The 18,060-nt window shown below is 35.4% G+C and overlaps 1 protein-coding gene across 2 annotated transcripts in view; it reads left to right on the top strand.

Annotated features, from left to right (window-relative positions):
• Window positions 1–18,060, top strand: part of BRD10 (bromodomain containing 10) — a 105,507-nt gene extending 87,447 nt beyond the window's left edge. For both annotated transcript variants that reach the window (XM_060155057.1, XM_060155056.1), the window contains 3 exons: window positions 6,477–6,592; window positions 10,827–11,017; window positions 12,147–18,060. In XM_060155057.1, the coding sequence (XP_060011040.1) occupies window positions 6,477–6,592; window positions 10,827–11,017; window positions 12,147–15,790 (3,951 nt within the window). In that variant the 3' untranslated portion in view covers window positions 15,791–18,060. The remainder of the gene's footprint in view (window positions 1–6,476; window positions 6,593–10,826; window positions 11,018–12,146) is intronic.

Genomic DNA, 18,060 nt, shown 5'->3' with positions numbered 1-18,060 from the left:
TAACTTGTTCAAAATGGTGATCTGAGTCATCAAGAGTTAAATTATATTCATTGTATACTCAGAAAATCTGGAAGACATATTTTAGGAACGTTTCTATCAATTTTTTAAAATCTTTTGCAGCTAAGTAGAAAATCTCTGTAAGCTAAGAAATTTACTTCTATAGTTTGAATACTTATTGTGGGCCTGCTCTCTGCTAGGCATTGTGATGGAGCCTAAGAAAGTAAAAATAAGTAGGATACTGACTCTGCTTTTAAGATACTCCCAGTCTTAATTTCACTTACATGGACCTTTTTATGCTCTGATGATACCATATGTAACATTACTTAGTGATTTAGATTTTGCAGTGAATTGCTTGAGAACCCACCTTTCTGATATCAGGTATAGATTTGATAAAATTTTATTAACTTCTTTGTTACCACCTATTTACTAAAAAGAATCAAATTCAGATACTTTTACCCAATAGTTAATTTCTAGTTCAGGATTTTTTCTTCTTTGTGAATGAAAATGGTTACATACCATCAGTTACATACATATTGTTAGATTTTCTTCCCCAGTAATAGTAACTATCTCACTGGGAATGTGATCTGTCCATCCTCTCTACAAAGTCAAATGACCCTGAAACTTCCAATATTATCACTTGTAGTGATATGCAGTTGTTTGCAGTTGTTTGTCTTCATGCTTTCTAGTTAAATGCTAATTTAGAAATATAATGGAAATTATAGTTAGAACTATAGTTCTAATTAGCATTAGAAATGCTAATTTAGAAATATAATGGAATATAATGGAAATGTTGTACATGCTGTGCAATGTAGGATATCTTTAGAATAAAGTACAAATGCTTTCCTTTTCTATTGAATTAGTCTTAAGAGAAAATGGGTGAGAGTACCTAAAGAGAAAATACTAGTATATGATAGGATAGTTCATATTAGAACCTCTGGCAGTGTGAAAATACTCTTTAACTTTTTCCATATTAATATGCAAACATTTCACTATACTGTCTAACTAGTACTTTTTCAAGGGACTGTATACCAACAAGGTGAATGCAGTGTTTTACCCCCAAAACTGTGAATATGCAGGAATATACTTATATAGTAGTAATTTCTTTAGGTGAGCAGTAAGAAAAAAAAAAGTAAATACTTACTACCTTTTCACTTAATATTACTTAGACTAAGGAGAATGCCAAATAATTAGATTATTAACATGCTTAAGTATAGTTAATTTGATTTGTGCTGTGTTTTTATACATTTGCATTTAAATTATTTGTAACCTACCTTTGGATATTGCTAGTGATTTTAAATGAGACATCTTTGCAGACAAATCGATTTGGCTTTTCTAAAAGTTATTTGAATTTTATTTGAAAAGCATGATGTATTATTATCTAATCCCTTTCCACCATGTGATTTATGTCTGTGACAAGAACCAAGCCTGTAACAAAAAATATTTTGTCATATGATCCCTGTTTCTGTGCTGTAACAACATATTTGTAAGTAAAAGCATGTAGAAAAAGAGCATTGATGCCTTTTTCATATATATTATATTTTGTACATAAAAATTATCTTTTTTATCATCTTCACAATAATACCCTTTCAATTTAAAAAAGAATTCTTTGTATATTTATATGTGATGTTAATCTTTTCTTCAAATAACTGTTGATACCTATTTTGTTTAGATATAATGTTATAAGAAAATCTATATAAGTAACAGAATGATTTGTGTAAACAAACTACTTTCACCTAAGTTTAATATTCAAAGCATCTGAACTTATTAAAATGTGCAAAAGATCCATGGTAATGAGACATTTAATAAACCTGGAATTTATTTGTTTTCCTCTTTTCTTCCTTCTAGATGTTCAGTGTCCCCAGCATCAGTAGATTGCCAACTCCCTCTCCTTGCAGCACCCCAGCCAGCACTATGCTGGTGCTGTCATACCCGATTACTGCAGCAGAATGGAGTTTTTCTTTAGTTGTAAGGTAAGTTTCCCTCCCCACTCATTTCACACACATAGACTCAGCTTTTCATTTTACAATATTGTGTAGTTTTGTAAGTTTTTTAGAAGTTTCTTTTCTCTTATGGTTCCTTAGGTTATTAACCTATCACATTCAAAAACTTATAAAACTGCATAATATAATAAAGGACTTACCTTGTGGCCATAGACAAGCTCCTTATTGTAGTAATCCCTATGAGGTTATAAAACCTTAGTGTTTGACAGTGGGGCATCTCATGGAAAGGGAGCTGGCAATCTGCAGCTGCTGTGGACATTGGCTGAGAAAGTATTGAAAGGTAAGCCTCAAATTTAGACCATATTGTATACCTTTGGTTCCGTGGTGTATGTTTGAATTCATACTTTATTTTATGTTACATTTCATAGTAAATTTATAAAAGAAAAATACATTACTCTCTTCAAAGTGACCTTCAGTAAATGTTTGAATTATTAAGTTCACATAACACATTGGGATTATTTTAGAAAAAAATTTTTGTCTGTGAAAATAGTGAGAATTCTAATACTAAAAATTGTGAGAATTCTAATACTAAAAAATGTTCATTTATCCCCATATTCACATACCTGTTTATAAAGAAAAGTCAGCACTAAATTTATATATGTAAAGCGTATTAAATGTATTTTTTATTAGAGAAACAATTAGAACACTGTTCTATAAATAACCATTTACTTAATCTTTCTATCTACTTTCTTTGATTCTGTATTGATCAGTGCAGATAAAAACTGTAAGAGCCTTTCTGATTTTCATTATATCCGTATTCTCTCTTATGTGTTTGAAGATGGGGAACTTGCTGTTTTCCTTGTTTTTTTAATTCACTTTTAAACTTAAGGTCACCATAGTTTTAAGTACTACTGTAATTAAACAAATGAAACAAAGTAAATTTTAGAGATTTTAATGTTTGCATTACAGAGATACCTACATGTAAATATAGGAACTTACACAGTACAGTCTCTTTCTTCTTTAGGAATTGTCTGTGTGTAGCCCATGAGAGATGGCATTGTGTAGTGGAAGGAAAGTGGATTTTAGCATTCGGGAGATCTAGAATTCTAAAGTCTTCTTCCACCTACAAGTAATTCTCTGTTTACTTTAGACACTTTCCTTCTGTAAAATTATGTCCTCTGAGTTCCCTTTTAGCTTTAATAATTTCATCCTAGAAGAAACATGATAGTTTTTCCTTTATCTGTGTATATAAATAAAGTTGATCAGTCAGGAAAGCTATTGCTAATGATCTGATTTAAAGTTCAGGAAATATTTTGTTTGATTTTAAATAGATTTTTATATTAGATCCAAGTTAAGGCAAATTATTACCATTTGACTAACTTCATTTAAAAATTCATAACTTCTCTACATTAGTTCCATTGTATACTGTGACACTCTGAGACCAGCACTAGGTAGAAAGGGACGTATTATTTTCTTTCCATTTGGATTGTATTGACCAAAGAAATAATAAATGAGAGAACCAGTATGAGTTTCTCTTTTACTGTCAAGTAATTAAAGTACCTTACTACCTCAAACACCAGTCCTGGAGCAGTGATTCTGAACTTTTTTAAACCTATGCCCCCTTTTGATAGATGACACACATACCCCATGGCAGGTACAGGGATGCCCTTTGTTGAGGTCATCGTATCCTTTATATGTATCTTCTAGTCAAAACATTTTATCAGCCCTTACTTTATATAATTTGTGTTATGAAAATAATAAAATTTTTGTTTGTTTTTCAAATACAGAATGATTAGATAGGCATTTTCAAATATAAATGAGATACCATACCATCACTACCCCAAGTTGAGAATATGCAGTATAAAGAAGGGGAAGAAGGCCAAAAAACATCCATAAAGTTGAAGGCCTTAGACATTTACAAACAGGTCAGTGGGTAAAACAGAGTTATATGGAAGTTAGGACTCTATTCTCTGATTGATTTATATGACCCCTCCTGTTCAGTAGTATATTTTCTGGGCATTGGATTAAGTAAAATTTAGTAACCAAAATAAAATCAAAAGGTAAAATTTTCCTAATATTTTTAAAACTCTTTCCTATAAAAATTAATGTTGTAATTTAGTAGAGACACAAACAGAGTTGATAAATGGCTTTAAGTAGTATCCAGTTACACAGTCTCCCCTTCCCGTGCTTCATCTACCTAGTCCTAAAAGTCCCATAACACTGACAGTTCTGTAATCCCTACCCCATCACCACCACACTAATCCACACAGCCACCGTACTGCCCAGGTTAACTCTGCATCTGTCATTCTTCCCCATATATCTCCCAGTTAATAAGGAATTCAGCATGCCTGGCGCCCCCTAATCCTTTAATGCTTTTCCAGTCAGTTATACCATGAAGAGAATACTCTCCCCACCTTCATTCCTTACCTCTTTCTGCTCTCTTTAGCTTAGGAAAAGTTTATTTCCACTGTCACCATTTCATTTTTGAGCCAAATAGAAGTTTATATGTAGAAAAAAATAATGTTGTTGATATGCCTTGTTAAAGGGAAAAATCTCCATCTACTATTTTCTATTTTTTATTGAAACAAAATCTTACCTCATTCTGAAAAGGATTTAGGGTAGCTGTTACCTGCCTTTTCATGTTCCTCAAATAGCTTTCCATAGATGGAAGTTATTTCTTGCTCATTTTTATTATTTATAATCTAATAGTTTTGTTTTCATGGGTTAGAATATGCACTTTATACTATCTCATAACATTTCTTTGAGAAAAATAAACTTTTGAGGTATAACTCATTGTTAGTTGGGTCCTTTTAGAATGCTTTTGACAAGATGGAAAGTCTCTTCAGGTTAGTATATTATATGAAATAAAAGTTACTTTTCTTGAAATTTTTTCACAATACTATAATTTGTTATGCCACTGAGAAGACACAAAAATTAGTCAGTGAGCCTAGGTTCCATATTCATTATGAGCACATGCACATATAATCTCACCTTTTCCTACTCTTCTAATGAACAATTTCCCTTCTGAAGTATAAAAACCTCAGTTAGAAATGTTTATTTTTATGTGCATAAACGTTGTGTTGGTTTAAAGCACAAAATTTTCAGGAGTAGGAAATGCACTGTTATTGATCACTTAGTTTTGTATGTGTCTAAAATTTGCATGACAAAAGGAAAAGTTTTAGATATATGTAAAGTTGGGGAATTTATGCACAGATTTTAGAATATGCTTTGCTCTAGGGAGTGGTTATTTTTCTGCCTTAATGTTTTACCTATATGCAAATTGACTCAGAGTTCCTGTGGGGTGAAATCTAATTTTATGCAGGTTAAATATGATCTGTAACATATATAGTTGTGTGCCTTTTGTTATAAAAGAAATAAAATGAGTGGACTATATGGTATGTAAATTATATCTCAAAGCTGTTACCAAGTAAAAAAGAAATACAACTTGGTTATATAACAGTAAGGGACTATAGTGATGGTGGTGGTGGTGATGTGGATAGCTGGTGTTCACTAACATTGTGGAGAAGGGGAGGTTGGCTACCTAAAGTTATACCTTCTGTAATCTTACTGTCCCTATGGTATTCAAATAATTTTATGGGTGCTGATGAAATGTATCTTTACTAGAGGTTTTATAACCTGTGTCAGATTGAATTTATGTAATACAGTTTTTGAGAGGCAGTGATGTAATTAGTTCTAAAGAACTTGGACTTCACCAACAGGCAGATCTGGGTTCAAGTCAGAGAACCTTAAACAAGTCATTTAATCTCTCTGAGCCTTAGTTTCATCATTTGTTAAGTAAGACTAAAAATGCACACACTTTAGAGGGCTTTTATAACTGCTAGTATACGTGAACTCTCATGTTCACTCGATCTCTCTCTCCCTCCCTTCCTCCCTCCTTCTCTGTCTGTCTCTCTCTCTGTCTCTTTCTCTCCAAGTATGAATGAAATACTTAGGATAATACTTAGCAAATGGAGGGCATGTCAGAAATTAACCGTTAGTATAGCATGATAGTACTGAAAATGGTGACCAGTTGTTTACTTTTCTGTGCTGGAAACATTTTTAAATAAAATAATTGTAAAATTTCCTAAGGAAGTTTGTTAGGATGGCTTTTGAATAGGATAACAATTCAGGCTTTCTCTCTTTTTTCCCCCACTGTTTTGGAAAAATTACAGAAACTTTACAGAAGTGAGCAATGCCATTTACATAGTTATATAAATGTTTGTATCTTTACATGTGTTTTAGTGATTTATAAAAGTGTTTATAATTGACCCAATTAAAAACTTAAAAAAAAATTTTTATCTTTTGGTTTAATTAAATGGGTTTTAGATTTCTCCTGTAGAATTGAGAATCTTTAAAGTATATCGAAGAAGATTTATTATAGGATATTTTCCTCCTTGCTGCAACCTTCTGAAGAAGAGATATGTACTTATTTGATGGGTATTGGCATTTTGTTTTGTATTTTACTCAGAAAATAAGTCTTGGCGTTTACTTTTGGATTCAGTCTAAGGAATTTACTTTTAAAATTGTGTTTTTTAGGGCAAATGGTATCATCGGAGGCAAGCTGTAAAAGAATTGCATAGTACATTGATACGTCTTTTAAATGAATTGCTGCCATGGGAACCAAAGTTAATGAAAGCTTTTCAAAGGAACAGGTAAATCAAGCTTTATTATCTTTTTTAAGGCTCTTACTTTATGATTATGGAAGGTATCCTGGTATCATTTAGTATAGTTTTCCACTGATTTGTAATTCAGATAGTTTTGAGTACCTACTGTGTACAAGGTACCTCCTAAGCCCTGACAAAGTACTATTACCTTTTTTTTTTTTTTTTTTTTTTGCGGTACACGGGCCTCTCACTGTTGTGGCCTCTCCCATTGCGGAGCACAGGCTCCAGACGCGCAGGCTCAGCGGCCATGGCTCACGGGCCCAGCTGCTCCGTGGCATGTGGGATCTTCCCCGACCGGGGCACGAACCCGTGTCCCCTGCATCGGCAGGCAGACTCTCAACCACTGCACCACCAGGGAAGCCCGACAAAGTACTATTGATTAAACAAAACTCTATACTGTGTGGTTTTTTTCTCCCCCAGTTTTTTTTTTCATTGTGGTAAAATGCACAAATAAAATTTACCATCTTCACTAGTTTTAAGTGTACTGTTCAGTAATATTAAATACATTCATGATGTTGTGTCACTGTTACCCCATCCATCTCCAGAACTTCATCTTGTGAAACTGAAACGCTATACCTGTTAAACGATAACTCCCTATTCCCCCCTTCCCCCCATCCCGTGGCAACCACCATTCTACTTTCTGTATCTATGATTTTGACTAAGTACCTCATATAGTACAAAATATTTGTCTTTTTGTGACTGGCTTTATTTCACTTAGCATAATGTTCACAGGGTTCATCCATATTGCAGCATATGTCAGAAGTTACTTCCTTTTAAAGGCTGAATAATATTGCATTTTATGCATATACCACATTGTGCTTATCCATTCATCTGTAATGGGCATTTGAGAGGCTTTTCATGTTTTAGCTATTATGAATAATGCTGCTATGAACATGGGTGTACAAATATCCAAGACCCTGCTTTCAAATTTTGGGGTGTATACCTAGAAGAGGAATATGGTAATTCTATTTTTAATTTTTTGAGGAACTACTATACTGTTTTCTACAGTGACCGTATAATGTTACATTCCCACCAACAGTTACAAGAGTTCCAGCTTCTCCACATCCTCACCAACATTTGCTATTTTATTTTTTTTAATTGCCATCCTAATGAATATGAGGTGGTATATCATTGTAGTTTGGATTTGCATTTCCCTAATGATTAGTGAGATTGAGTGTTTTTTAATGTGCTTATGGCAATTTATATATCTTTGGAGAAATGTTTAGAGATTTTTTTGATTATTGATTCAATTTCCTTACTAGTTATAAATCTATTCAGACAGACAAACTCAAATGTCAGATGGTGATAAGTGCTGGGAAGAAAAATGAAGCAGGTTAAGGGGAATAAATGCTTAGTTTGGATGGGATAATAATGATTGGTCATTTACCAGGGTGTTGGAGAATGCTTCCCTGATGAGTTGATGTTTGAAAAGAGACCTGAAGGAAATAGGGGAGAGAGCCAAGTGGATATCTAAGAGAAAAGAAGATGTAGAAGCCTTAAGGTTAAAAGCATGATTGACATTTATAGGAAATGCAAAGGGGCAAGAATAACCAGAGCCGAGTGAGTGAGGAGGAAAGTGGTAAGAGTCAAGAGTCAGAGAAGTATAGGGAAAGGTAGCCTACGTGTTTAAGGATTTTGGCTTTTACTCTGAGATGAGAAGCCATTGAAGAGCTTTAAACAGAGGAAGTACATGATCTGACTTATGTTTTAAAGCACTCGCTCTGCCTGTTCTGTTGAGATAGTGTAGTGTGGGATGATGATAAAGGCAGGGAAGTCAGTTACACTATAGTAGTGGTCCAGGCAAAAAATGATAGTGGCTTGGACCATGATAGTAGCAATGCAGACGGCAGGGAGTGCTTGGATTCTGGATAGATCTTGAAAGTAGGACTGGTGGAATTTCCTTAAGGCTTGCATATGGAGTGTCAGAAAAAATGAGGAGAAAAAGATGGTGCCTAGTGTTTTTTATCTAAATAACTGGAATAATGCAATTGCCATTAGCTGAGATAGGGGAAACAAAGAAGTAGTTTTGGGGAGGGGGCGGATTCAGGAGTTTGGATTTCAACATGTTAAGTTTGATATGCCTTTCAGATGTCTAATTGGAGTTACTGAGTAGGCAGTTTAGCATATTAGTCCCAGTTAAAGGGAGTAAGCCAGGCTGGAGGTATAAATTTGGGGGTTGTCAGGATATAGATTATATTTAAGCTGTGAGATGGTAGAAATCACCTAGTATATGAGCATAGATAAGAGAAACTGAACCCTGGGACATTCCAACAGTTAGAGGTGATGGAGATGGCAGGACTCAGCAGAAATGACTGAGAAGGAGTATTCAGCAAGGCAGGAGCATAACCAAGAGTGGTGTCTTAGAAACCAGGTAAAGAAGATGTTTTAAAAAGGAGGCTGCTCATGATGGATTGAGGAAGATGAGGACGAGAATTCATTGTTAAATTTGGCAATATCATTGATGACCTTGAGGAGCTGTGTTGATAGAGATGTGGATAAAAGTCTAAGGAGTCTGTTCAAGAGAATTAGGGGTGAGGAACTGGAGTTTTTCTATAAAAGTAGAGCAGAGAAATAGGGCAGCACCTGGAAGGACAAGTTGGAGTCAAGTTGGGTCATTTGTTTTTATTAATGGGAGAAATAACATGTTTGTATACTGGTGGAAATGATTGAATAGAGAGGCAAAAATGAACTCAGACAATGGAAGGGATGTTTGGTTGAGTGAGATTCTTGACTAGGTGAGAGAAGATGCATAAGTTGGAAGGGTTAGCTTAGACAGGAAGATGGAGAATATGAGTACAGATGCAGGTCTTAAGTTGCAGACGGGGTGTGAGCATATGAGAGTTCTTGTCTGATTGCTTCCATTTTCCCTGAAATAAGGAGCAAAGTCATTAGCTGAGTTGAGAAGAAGACTGAGAAGGGAGGAACTTTATACTACCCCCATATAGATATTACTAAAATGAAATTAATTTTACAGTTATCCTTTGGTAACCCACTCTAGTATCTTACAGCCCTCATCTGCTCTATAAAACCCTTAAGCAAAAAAAAAAAAACCTTCAGCAATAATTGAAAGATAAATAAATTGAGAGTAATTATTAACTAACATTTGTTGAATATTTGTGTGCCACACAAACTACGAAGTAAGTGCTATTATTATCCTCATTATACAAATAAGTAAACTGATGCTTAGAAAGTTTAAGGAACTTGCCCAAAGTCTTACAACTGTTGAGTGACAGAGGTGAGATTTAAACTCCAATATGCACACATAGGAATTTTTTTTTTTTTGATGTGGACCATTTTCAAAGTCTTTATTGAATTTGTTACAACATTGCTTCTGTTTTATGTTTTGACCTTTTGGCCACGAGGCATGTGGGATCCTAGCTCCCTGACCAGGGATCGAACCCACACCCCCTGCATTGGAAGGCGAAGTCCTAACCACTGGACCGCCAGGGAAGTCCCACACAGATAGGAATTTGTAGCAGAAGTAAATTGGAGAATGTATGTTCAGATTTTTTTTAAAAAAACAAAAATAAACAAAGGGTAAAAGTAAAATAGAGAAACTCAGTTGAAAGCAAATGAATAGTAAAGGATCTCTAAAATATCATGTAATCATTTGGAAATGTTTCTATCTCAGTGTTATAGAAACATAGGTATTATGTTTTTATGTGAAAAGGATCTCTGAAAGATCACTTTTCAGCTTTGTTTCCCTATGCTTAATTTAAAAAAATAATTTCTAGTGAGACCCAAAGGTTCAGGATTAAATGATGGATTGTTTTTGTTTGTCACTCTTTGTATAACAGTCAAAAATAATACACACTGTTTCTTAGAACTTTTTGATTAACTCTTTTAAATGACCTTTTAAACTATATTATAATCAGCAGTTTTAAGACTATCTCAAATCTATTTCTATCAGTGCAGCTAGAAAAAAAATTACCTTTTTCGCATTTAATAGGTCTAACAGCAGCCTTTAGAAAGACAAATAGGTATATGTTCGAACACTTTATTCTGAAATTGCACATATATTTTTTTAAGTTTCTTATGCCTACACCCTGTGTTTTGTCTTCTTGAACAATAGTCATTGGCATCTTAGACACACTTGGTTAAAACATAGGTTTAGTGACTTAATTGAAAATACTAAAATATAGCTTAAAATGTTAGAAGGTACTTTAGCTTCCAAGAGTTCAATACGTATGTATTGTTTGTTGTGTCGAATATTTTTCTTCAGGAGTCGCCTAAAAAAAGACTATGATGATTTCAGAAGACAGCCTGATCACGATAAATTTACTGGAGAACTGTGGACTGCTGAAGAAGGTGAAGGAGATCCTGGAAAAGAATCTCCAAAAGTAGAACTCAGTAGCAAGTCTATAGACACCACAGAACCTCTAGATATCCTGGAGAAGGATCATTTTGATTCAGGTAGGCATTAAAACTTTCTTTAAAACAACACTAAAAGCACAAAGAGAAATTTTAGTATCTTTTGTGGAGATAAAGGATAATCTGGTTAATGAAGTTCATTGATTGGGAAAATCTGTTATGTTTGAAGGTGTACTAATGTCTTATTAAAGGTTCTTTGGAGTCATTATTACTGTTCTAGGAGTTTCTGGAGTCAGTGCCCGACTCCAAACTGTAGGCATGTTATTGCTCATTACAGACCACACATCATTGATATGCGTCCCTTTGAAATAGGTTTAGCCTCTTCTTTTTATTATTATTAATTTTGAAGCACTATTTCTGATGTTTGCTTTAAATGGAACTTGTCAAGTCCCTGATAATTGTGAAGATTTTTTTTTTTTTTATGAGGAATGATCAAGGTTGATGGCCTAATAAGACCAGAGTGGACACCTCATTCTTATAAGGAGGCTGGATTAGATGATCTGTAATTCATTTCAACTTATCAGATTATTTTATTCTATAAATCTAGTTAAATAACTTTCTTTAGTTATCTAAGAGGTATAAAAATTTTTGGTTAGAAATGTATTAACCTATTGTTTTCCATGTCTGGTGAATTGAAAAAGAGTAACTTCTCATCAACCCAGTTTGATCAGATATGAACATAAATTTTTTACTGTAGGAATAATTAAACACCAGAAAAAGCTGGACATTTTTTATTCCGTAGAGTCTCTCTCTAAAAATAGAAAATATGGAGAACCATCTCTCTTTGATACGAAGGTTTCCCTATCTAGAAGGAGAGCACTAGACTAGATTCCTTTCCAAATCTAAATCCTGAGTCCTAATTGCTGGCTTGAGTATCTCTTTAAAAGATGTAAACTTTCCTTTTACACTTGTATTGGCAGCAGAATTTGATCAAAAATAATTTCCTTATTAATAATACGTTGTTCTTGGGAATGGTTACAATGTCAGGATTACCATGTTAAAGCTCACCTTACCTTAATTTCCATCAGTGGTACTGAGACTTTTGAATCGCCCTACAGGTTTCTTAATAAATTGCTTGTTCAAAGATTGACTTTCTTTTTTATAATTGGTCTTACCATTGCTATTCAGTTGCTGTTTTATATAAACAAAATGCTTGTTTTATAATTTTCAGATGATATGAAATTGTCAGAAATAGATTTACCTATGGCCAGAAGCAAGTTGCTGAAAAAAGAATTGCCTTCTAAAGATGTACCTAAGACACTGCCTAAAACACTTAAACGGCAGTCCAAACAAACTAATTATCTGGATGATAGCACAAAAGAGCTTTCCCCAAGGAAGAAAACAAAGTTAAGCACAAATGAGACAACAGTTGAGACTGTAGAAGGTGATATGCAAATTGACTGTTTGAATGAATCAAAGCATACAGAGCCACTGTTTCCAGAGTCATTTGCCTCATTGGATTCAACACCAGTGTCTACTCTCCAGAAAGGGACCAAACCTATTCAGGCCTTGCTTGCAAAGAATATTGGGAACAAAGTGACCTTAACAAATCAACTGCCCCCTTCCACAGGTAGAAGTGCTTCTGCTGTGGAAAAGCCAGTTATATCTCCTCCAGAAGCAAGCCCCATAAAGCCAGCATTGACCTGCCACACCAGTACAAAAGGTCCTTTACAGATGGTGTACAAAATGCCCTGTGGCCAGTGGTTGCCCATAGATCTTCATAACAGCTCTGTAAAGATTCAGATGCAACCTATGCTGGATCCTAAAACAGGAGAAAAAATCATGCAGCAGGTTCTCATTCTGCCTAAGAATTTTGTAATTCAGCACAAGGAAGGGAAAGCAGTTGCAAAAGAAATACCACCACTTCAACAAAAAGGTACAGAACGACGTGGTTCATCTTTCCCACAGACAGCAAATGTAAACTCTTCTTTAGCATCAGTTCTTGTCAACCCAACAGGAACTGTTTCTACCCAACTACCTAATACAGCTTTCAACAAGACAGTTACACCTTTGTCAAATGTGAGTAATGCTAGACCACAGCCTTTGACACCTGTAACCTCCATAAGTAATTTATTAACACCACCAGTTAAGACTAGCCAGAGTGAGGCAGGAAAAGTCAAGAATGCAGTTTCAGCAGCCGCATTCCCCCAGCCCATTGCTTCACCCACCATTTCCTCAACAGTTCAGCCTCAGTTATCAGCAACAACACTAAATGGATCTACAAATCCCGGTAGTTCCCTCAACTGTTTTGCACAACAAACTGCTGATTCTTCTGAAGCAAAGCAAGAACTGAAAACTGTATGCATAAGAGATTCACAGTCAATTCTTGTTAGGACACGAGGTGGGAACACTGGAGTTGTAAAAGTACAGACCAATCCAGATCAAAATTCATCCAATAGTTTATCTTCAAGTTCAGTTTTTACTTTTGCTCCTCAGCTTCAGGCATTTCTAGTGCCAAAATCAGCAACTTCATCATCCTCTGCTTTTTCGCCAGTAGCTGGAACAACTGCTACATCTAGTCTCCCACCTTTTGGCCAAGCACCTACTTCTGTTTCCATTCCAGCTGGCTTTAATCCATCCACGGGGAAAAATCTTAAATTTACATTAAGCCAACCTTCCTGCAGTAGTAATTTGGGGCACATGATAGATAAAACTTCACACATGCCCTCCTCTCCCTTAAAGTCTTCTGTTTCTTCTAGCACTCTCCTACCATCAACAGCAAATAGTTCAGTAAGCGTAATTAGCATATCAACAGGAAATTTTGGACAAACCAGTGCAAATGTTATCCATACACCAGCTAAACAGCAACAAGTAGATTATGTCACAAAAAGTTACCCTGTTACAAGATCAGAAGCAACAGCAGCAACAAATGAAGATATGGTCAGTGGGACTCCAGTTCAGAAACTTATGCTGGTGTCAGCTCCATCTGTTCTTTCTTCTGGCAGTGGGACTGCAATTAATGTGGCACCTGCACCAACATCTGCAGGCGTTTCTGCCCAGAAATTAGTTTTTATTAATGCTGCAATTCCCAGTGGCACTTCAACCCCAACTATTGTGGCAGAACCATTAAAACAAACTCTTCCTCCTCCCTTGAGTAAAACATATGTTAAGGCTCCAGAGCAGCCCCAGATAGTACTAATTCCATCTACAGTGGGAGCACCAATAAAAATAAATTCGTCACCAACTGTGTCTCAGATAAAAGATGTGAAAATTGGGCTAAACATAGGCCAAGCAATTGTAAATACTTCAGGCAGTGTGCCAGCTATACCATCAATTAACCTATTGCAAAATGTAACCCCAAAAGGAGAAGAAAAAAGTACCAAGGGCTATGTTTTGCCGCTGTCAACAATTGGTAATTCAATTCCAGTAAGCTCAAATTTTGTGAGTCAAAATATTACTCCTGTTAATGAATCAGTGGTTTCTGCTTCAAGAACAGTAAACATGTTTTCAGTAACAGGAGCAAATGTATCTTTGGGTTCTCTTTCAGTGACCTCAACCTCTGCCTCAGTTGGGACACGACCTCCTGTTTTAGTCAGTGGAAATGATACCTCTTCAAGAATTATGCCTATTTTGTCAAATAGACTTTGCACGTCAAATCTCGGAAACACTGTGGCTATATCAACTGTGAAAACAGGACATCTTGCATCATCTGTTCTGATTTCAAATACACAACCAACAGTGTCTCCTAAATGTCTGACATCAGCTTTGCAAATCCCTGTTACAGTTGCCTTGCCTACATCTGTGACTGTATCCCCTAAAATAATCAACACAGTTCCACAAGCCGCAACAGTACCAGGAGCCACACGTTCTGTATCTCTTTCTAAAAGACAATCTCGGACTTCCGTCCAGTTTCAGTCACCAGGGGTTTCAACTACAGTGCCAACAAGTATAAACACAAATAAACCTCAAACTGAATTTCCATCCCTTTCACCGAATCCAGGTAAAATAATTAACATTTCCAATTTTGCTTCTCTGCCAAACCAGCAACTGTCCCCTGCTTTCGTAAAATCAACCCCCAGTTACAGTTCTGCTCCAGCTGGCACTGCCGTTCACACTGGTGCAGCACCATCAAATGTAACTAGTGTGGCAGGGGGCCAGTTCAGTGAGCCTTGTATTCAGCAAAAAATAGTCATCAATACCAGTACGCCTTTGGCACCTGGCACACAAATCATGATTAACGGAACCCGCTTTATTGTTCCACCACAAGGTCTTGGAGCTGGCAGCCATGTTCTCCTTATATCCACTAATCCAAAATACGGACCTCCCTTAGTTCTTAACAGTGGCCAAGGCATTCAGCCTGCACCGGTAGATAACCTGGCCCAGAAGATCACGCTAGCATCAAATAATTCTTTAAGTGGGCAACCTGTGAAACATTCTCTAAGAAGCTCTACAAAAATTGTAAACTCTCTTGGGAATGCAAGTTCTCTACCCACAGTACATGCAGCACCACAGATCATAAACCCAGCTGCTGAAGTTTCTGTACCACCTCCTGCACCAACAGTGTCATTGACTTCAGTAATTAAGTCTCCTCCAGCTACTCTTTTGGCTAAGACATCTTTGGTTTCTGCCATTTGCTCTAGTAATCCTTCACTGCCGAGTAGCACTTCAGTATTTCATTTGGATACATCAGTCAAAAAATTGTTGGTCAGCCCAGAAGGAGCCATTTTGAATACCATAAATACTCCATCATCTAAGGTTTCTTCACTCTCTTCATCACTCTCTCAAATTGTTGTATCTGCCAGTCGAAATCCTGCCTCTGTCTTCCCTGCTTTTCAGTCATCTGGCTTAGAGAAGCCTGACACAGCTGCATCTTGAATTTAGACTAAACGAGCCAGTTTTTAAATAATGGGGCATTGTTTTGACTCCCATAAAAATTTTAACTTTATTATACTGTTGAAAACATACATAGTTTGTGTGTGTGTGTATGTGTGTTTTAATGTATCTTTTCATTAGCTTGCAACAAGGCTTTGTTTTTCTTGGGGAGGGAAAAATCTGTTCCATTTCACTCATTGATATGAGTATGTTTTCAAAGGTTATTTGTTTAAAATAGACAGGACTTACCTGTCTATATAACATGAATTGAACAAAGTCAAATTTGACTAGTTTGGAGTAAGCTAGGCTTTTGCACACTTGCATTGACATGTTTCTTCTTGAATTTGGACTGTTGCGGCGTGGCTCTACAATATGGTATTCTGTGTCTTTAGTGGAATCTTATTTTTGTTTCTGTAAGAAAAAATATATATATATATATTTATGCATTGTGAAAATGCAGTCCATTGTGTAAAATTGTACATATTCCTAAATCCTTAACAACCTCTACTAAACTATATGTACAAAGAACTATGCTGTCTTATTTATGTTTTGTTTACATAATGTATAGTTTTTTAAGTATTTTAGTAATTTTGGACCAGTGAACTGTTAGCATCAATGCAGAAGAATCTGCATGTAATAAACTGAGTTGCTGTATTTCCTTGTTTGAATACCATTTTTAAAGTGCGTTCTTGTTCCATTGAAAGACTACATGATAGAAGATGAGGACAGATCTTTACAAAAAGGAATTTAGGCTAGGAAATTTGAATTAATAATAGCATTTGTACAAGGCTTTAGAATTTATAAACTTTACTTCCACATATCTCATTTGACTTTCACAGTACTCTTGAGAGCTTAAATGATGTGCCCTAGGTCACTCAGCTAGTTGGTGGTATAGCCAGTATTTGAACCTAATGCTTAAAATCATTTCTGCATAACTTTACATTACTTCTGCTTTAAAATTTCACTCTAGATTTCATTGTTTTAACTTTTTTCTCTTAATCCACCACCAGATTCTACATTGATCAAAATAAGTAATCTTAAAGGCCAGTGTGTTTGGTCTGTGTTTATACATACCAAATATGTTTTTTTAACTTTTTATTTTTAAATAATTTTAGATTTACAGGAAGTTGCAATGATAGTACAGAGAGGCTTGGGGTACCCTTCACCTAGTTTCCCCCGATACATTTATTTTTACATTGAGGGATTGGTTCATAGTTGACTGATTTTCCAAAATGATATTTAAAAACGTGAATTTTTTTTGTTTGTTTAGAATGACAAATGAATGTGAACACTTTCAATTATTTATAAGTACTCTCTTTTTGTGTGTATTTTTCAATTACAGAGCAGTTACTTAAATTCCATTGTAAAGCAATGTTTATATGGACCAGCTTATTCTTGGGGTTCAACTTTATGGTATTTCAGAATTTGCCTCATTTTAAATAAAAGGTAGATTTTATACTTACTTGATGTTTATATCCATTATCTTTTTTGGGATACTGATTGTAAACTCATCCACATCCCATTTATAATGATACTATTAAACCTGATCACATGGAGTTGTAGTCTAGGGTTGAAGAGTAGGCCTAAAGACTTCTTTTGAAACTACATTGAAATTTATTAGTTGAAGAGGGCAGTGAGGGTATTCCTGGAAAGTTGCTAAAGGCTCTCAAAAGCCTAGATTTATACTCTAAGACAGTACCTTTGCTGATCATGTCTATGCTTCACTCTGTAGTCACCTTCCCCCTTTCCTTGTCAGTTTAGAAACCTTGGATTTCAGGGGGAAGTGGGTGATGTTTGAAGTACATTGCATTGTACATACACGGTGCACAATAAATGAATGTATTTACCTACTCAACTTTTTAAAACAAAACAACCTAAAACTATTCATCTTTTGTCTGAAAACAATTCTCTACACCACTTCCAGAAACGAATTTACCGAATTACTTATGACACACTTTATTCCCAGTGAAGGCCCCTCACTTATTAACCACTAATTCTTTTCTGACTCCTAAATCAGAATCCTAATATGACTTTCAAAGCTCTGTGTGATCTGGTGAACCTTAAAGTCCCTGCTCCCCGTTTAGGCTTTTAGAGCCTAAAAGGCTCTTCAGTCTGTTCCTGCTTACCTCTCCAGCTTCATTTCAATTGACTCTCCCCCTTGCTTTCTGTACTCTAGCTTTCTTTTAGTTCCTAGAAAGTTCAAGACCTCAAGGTCTTCCCAGATGTTCCCTTTAACTTAATGTTTCATTTCAGGTTCTCATTACATATTACAT

This window comes from Lagenorhynchus albirostris, chromosome 7 (assembly GCF_949774975.1).
Source record: "Lagenorhynchus albirostris chromosome 7, mLagAlb1.1, whole genome shotgun sequence".
Lineage (NCBI taxonomy): Eukaryota > Metazoa > Chordata > Mammalia > Artiodactyla > Delphinidae > Lagenorhynchus > Lagenorhynchus albirostris.
This window is presented reverse-complemented; position numbering and strand designations above follow the sequence as displayed.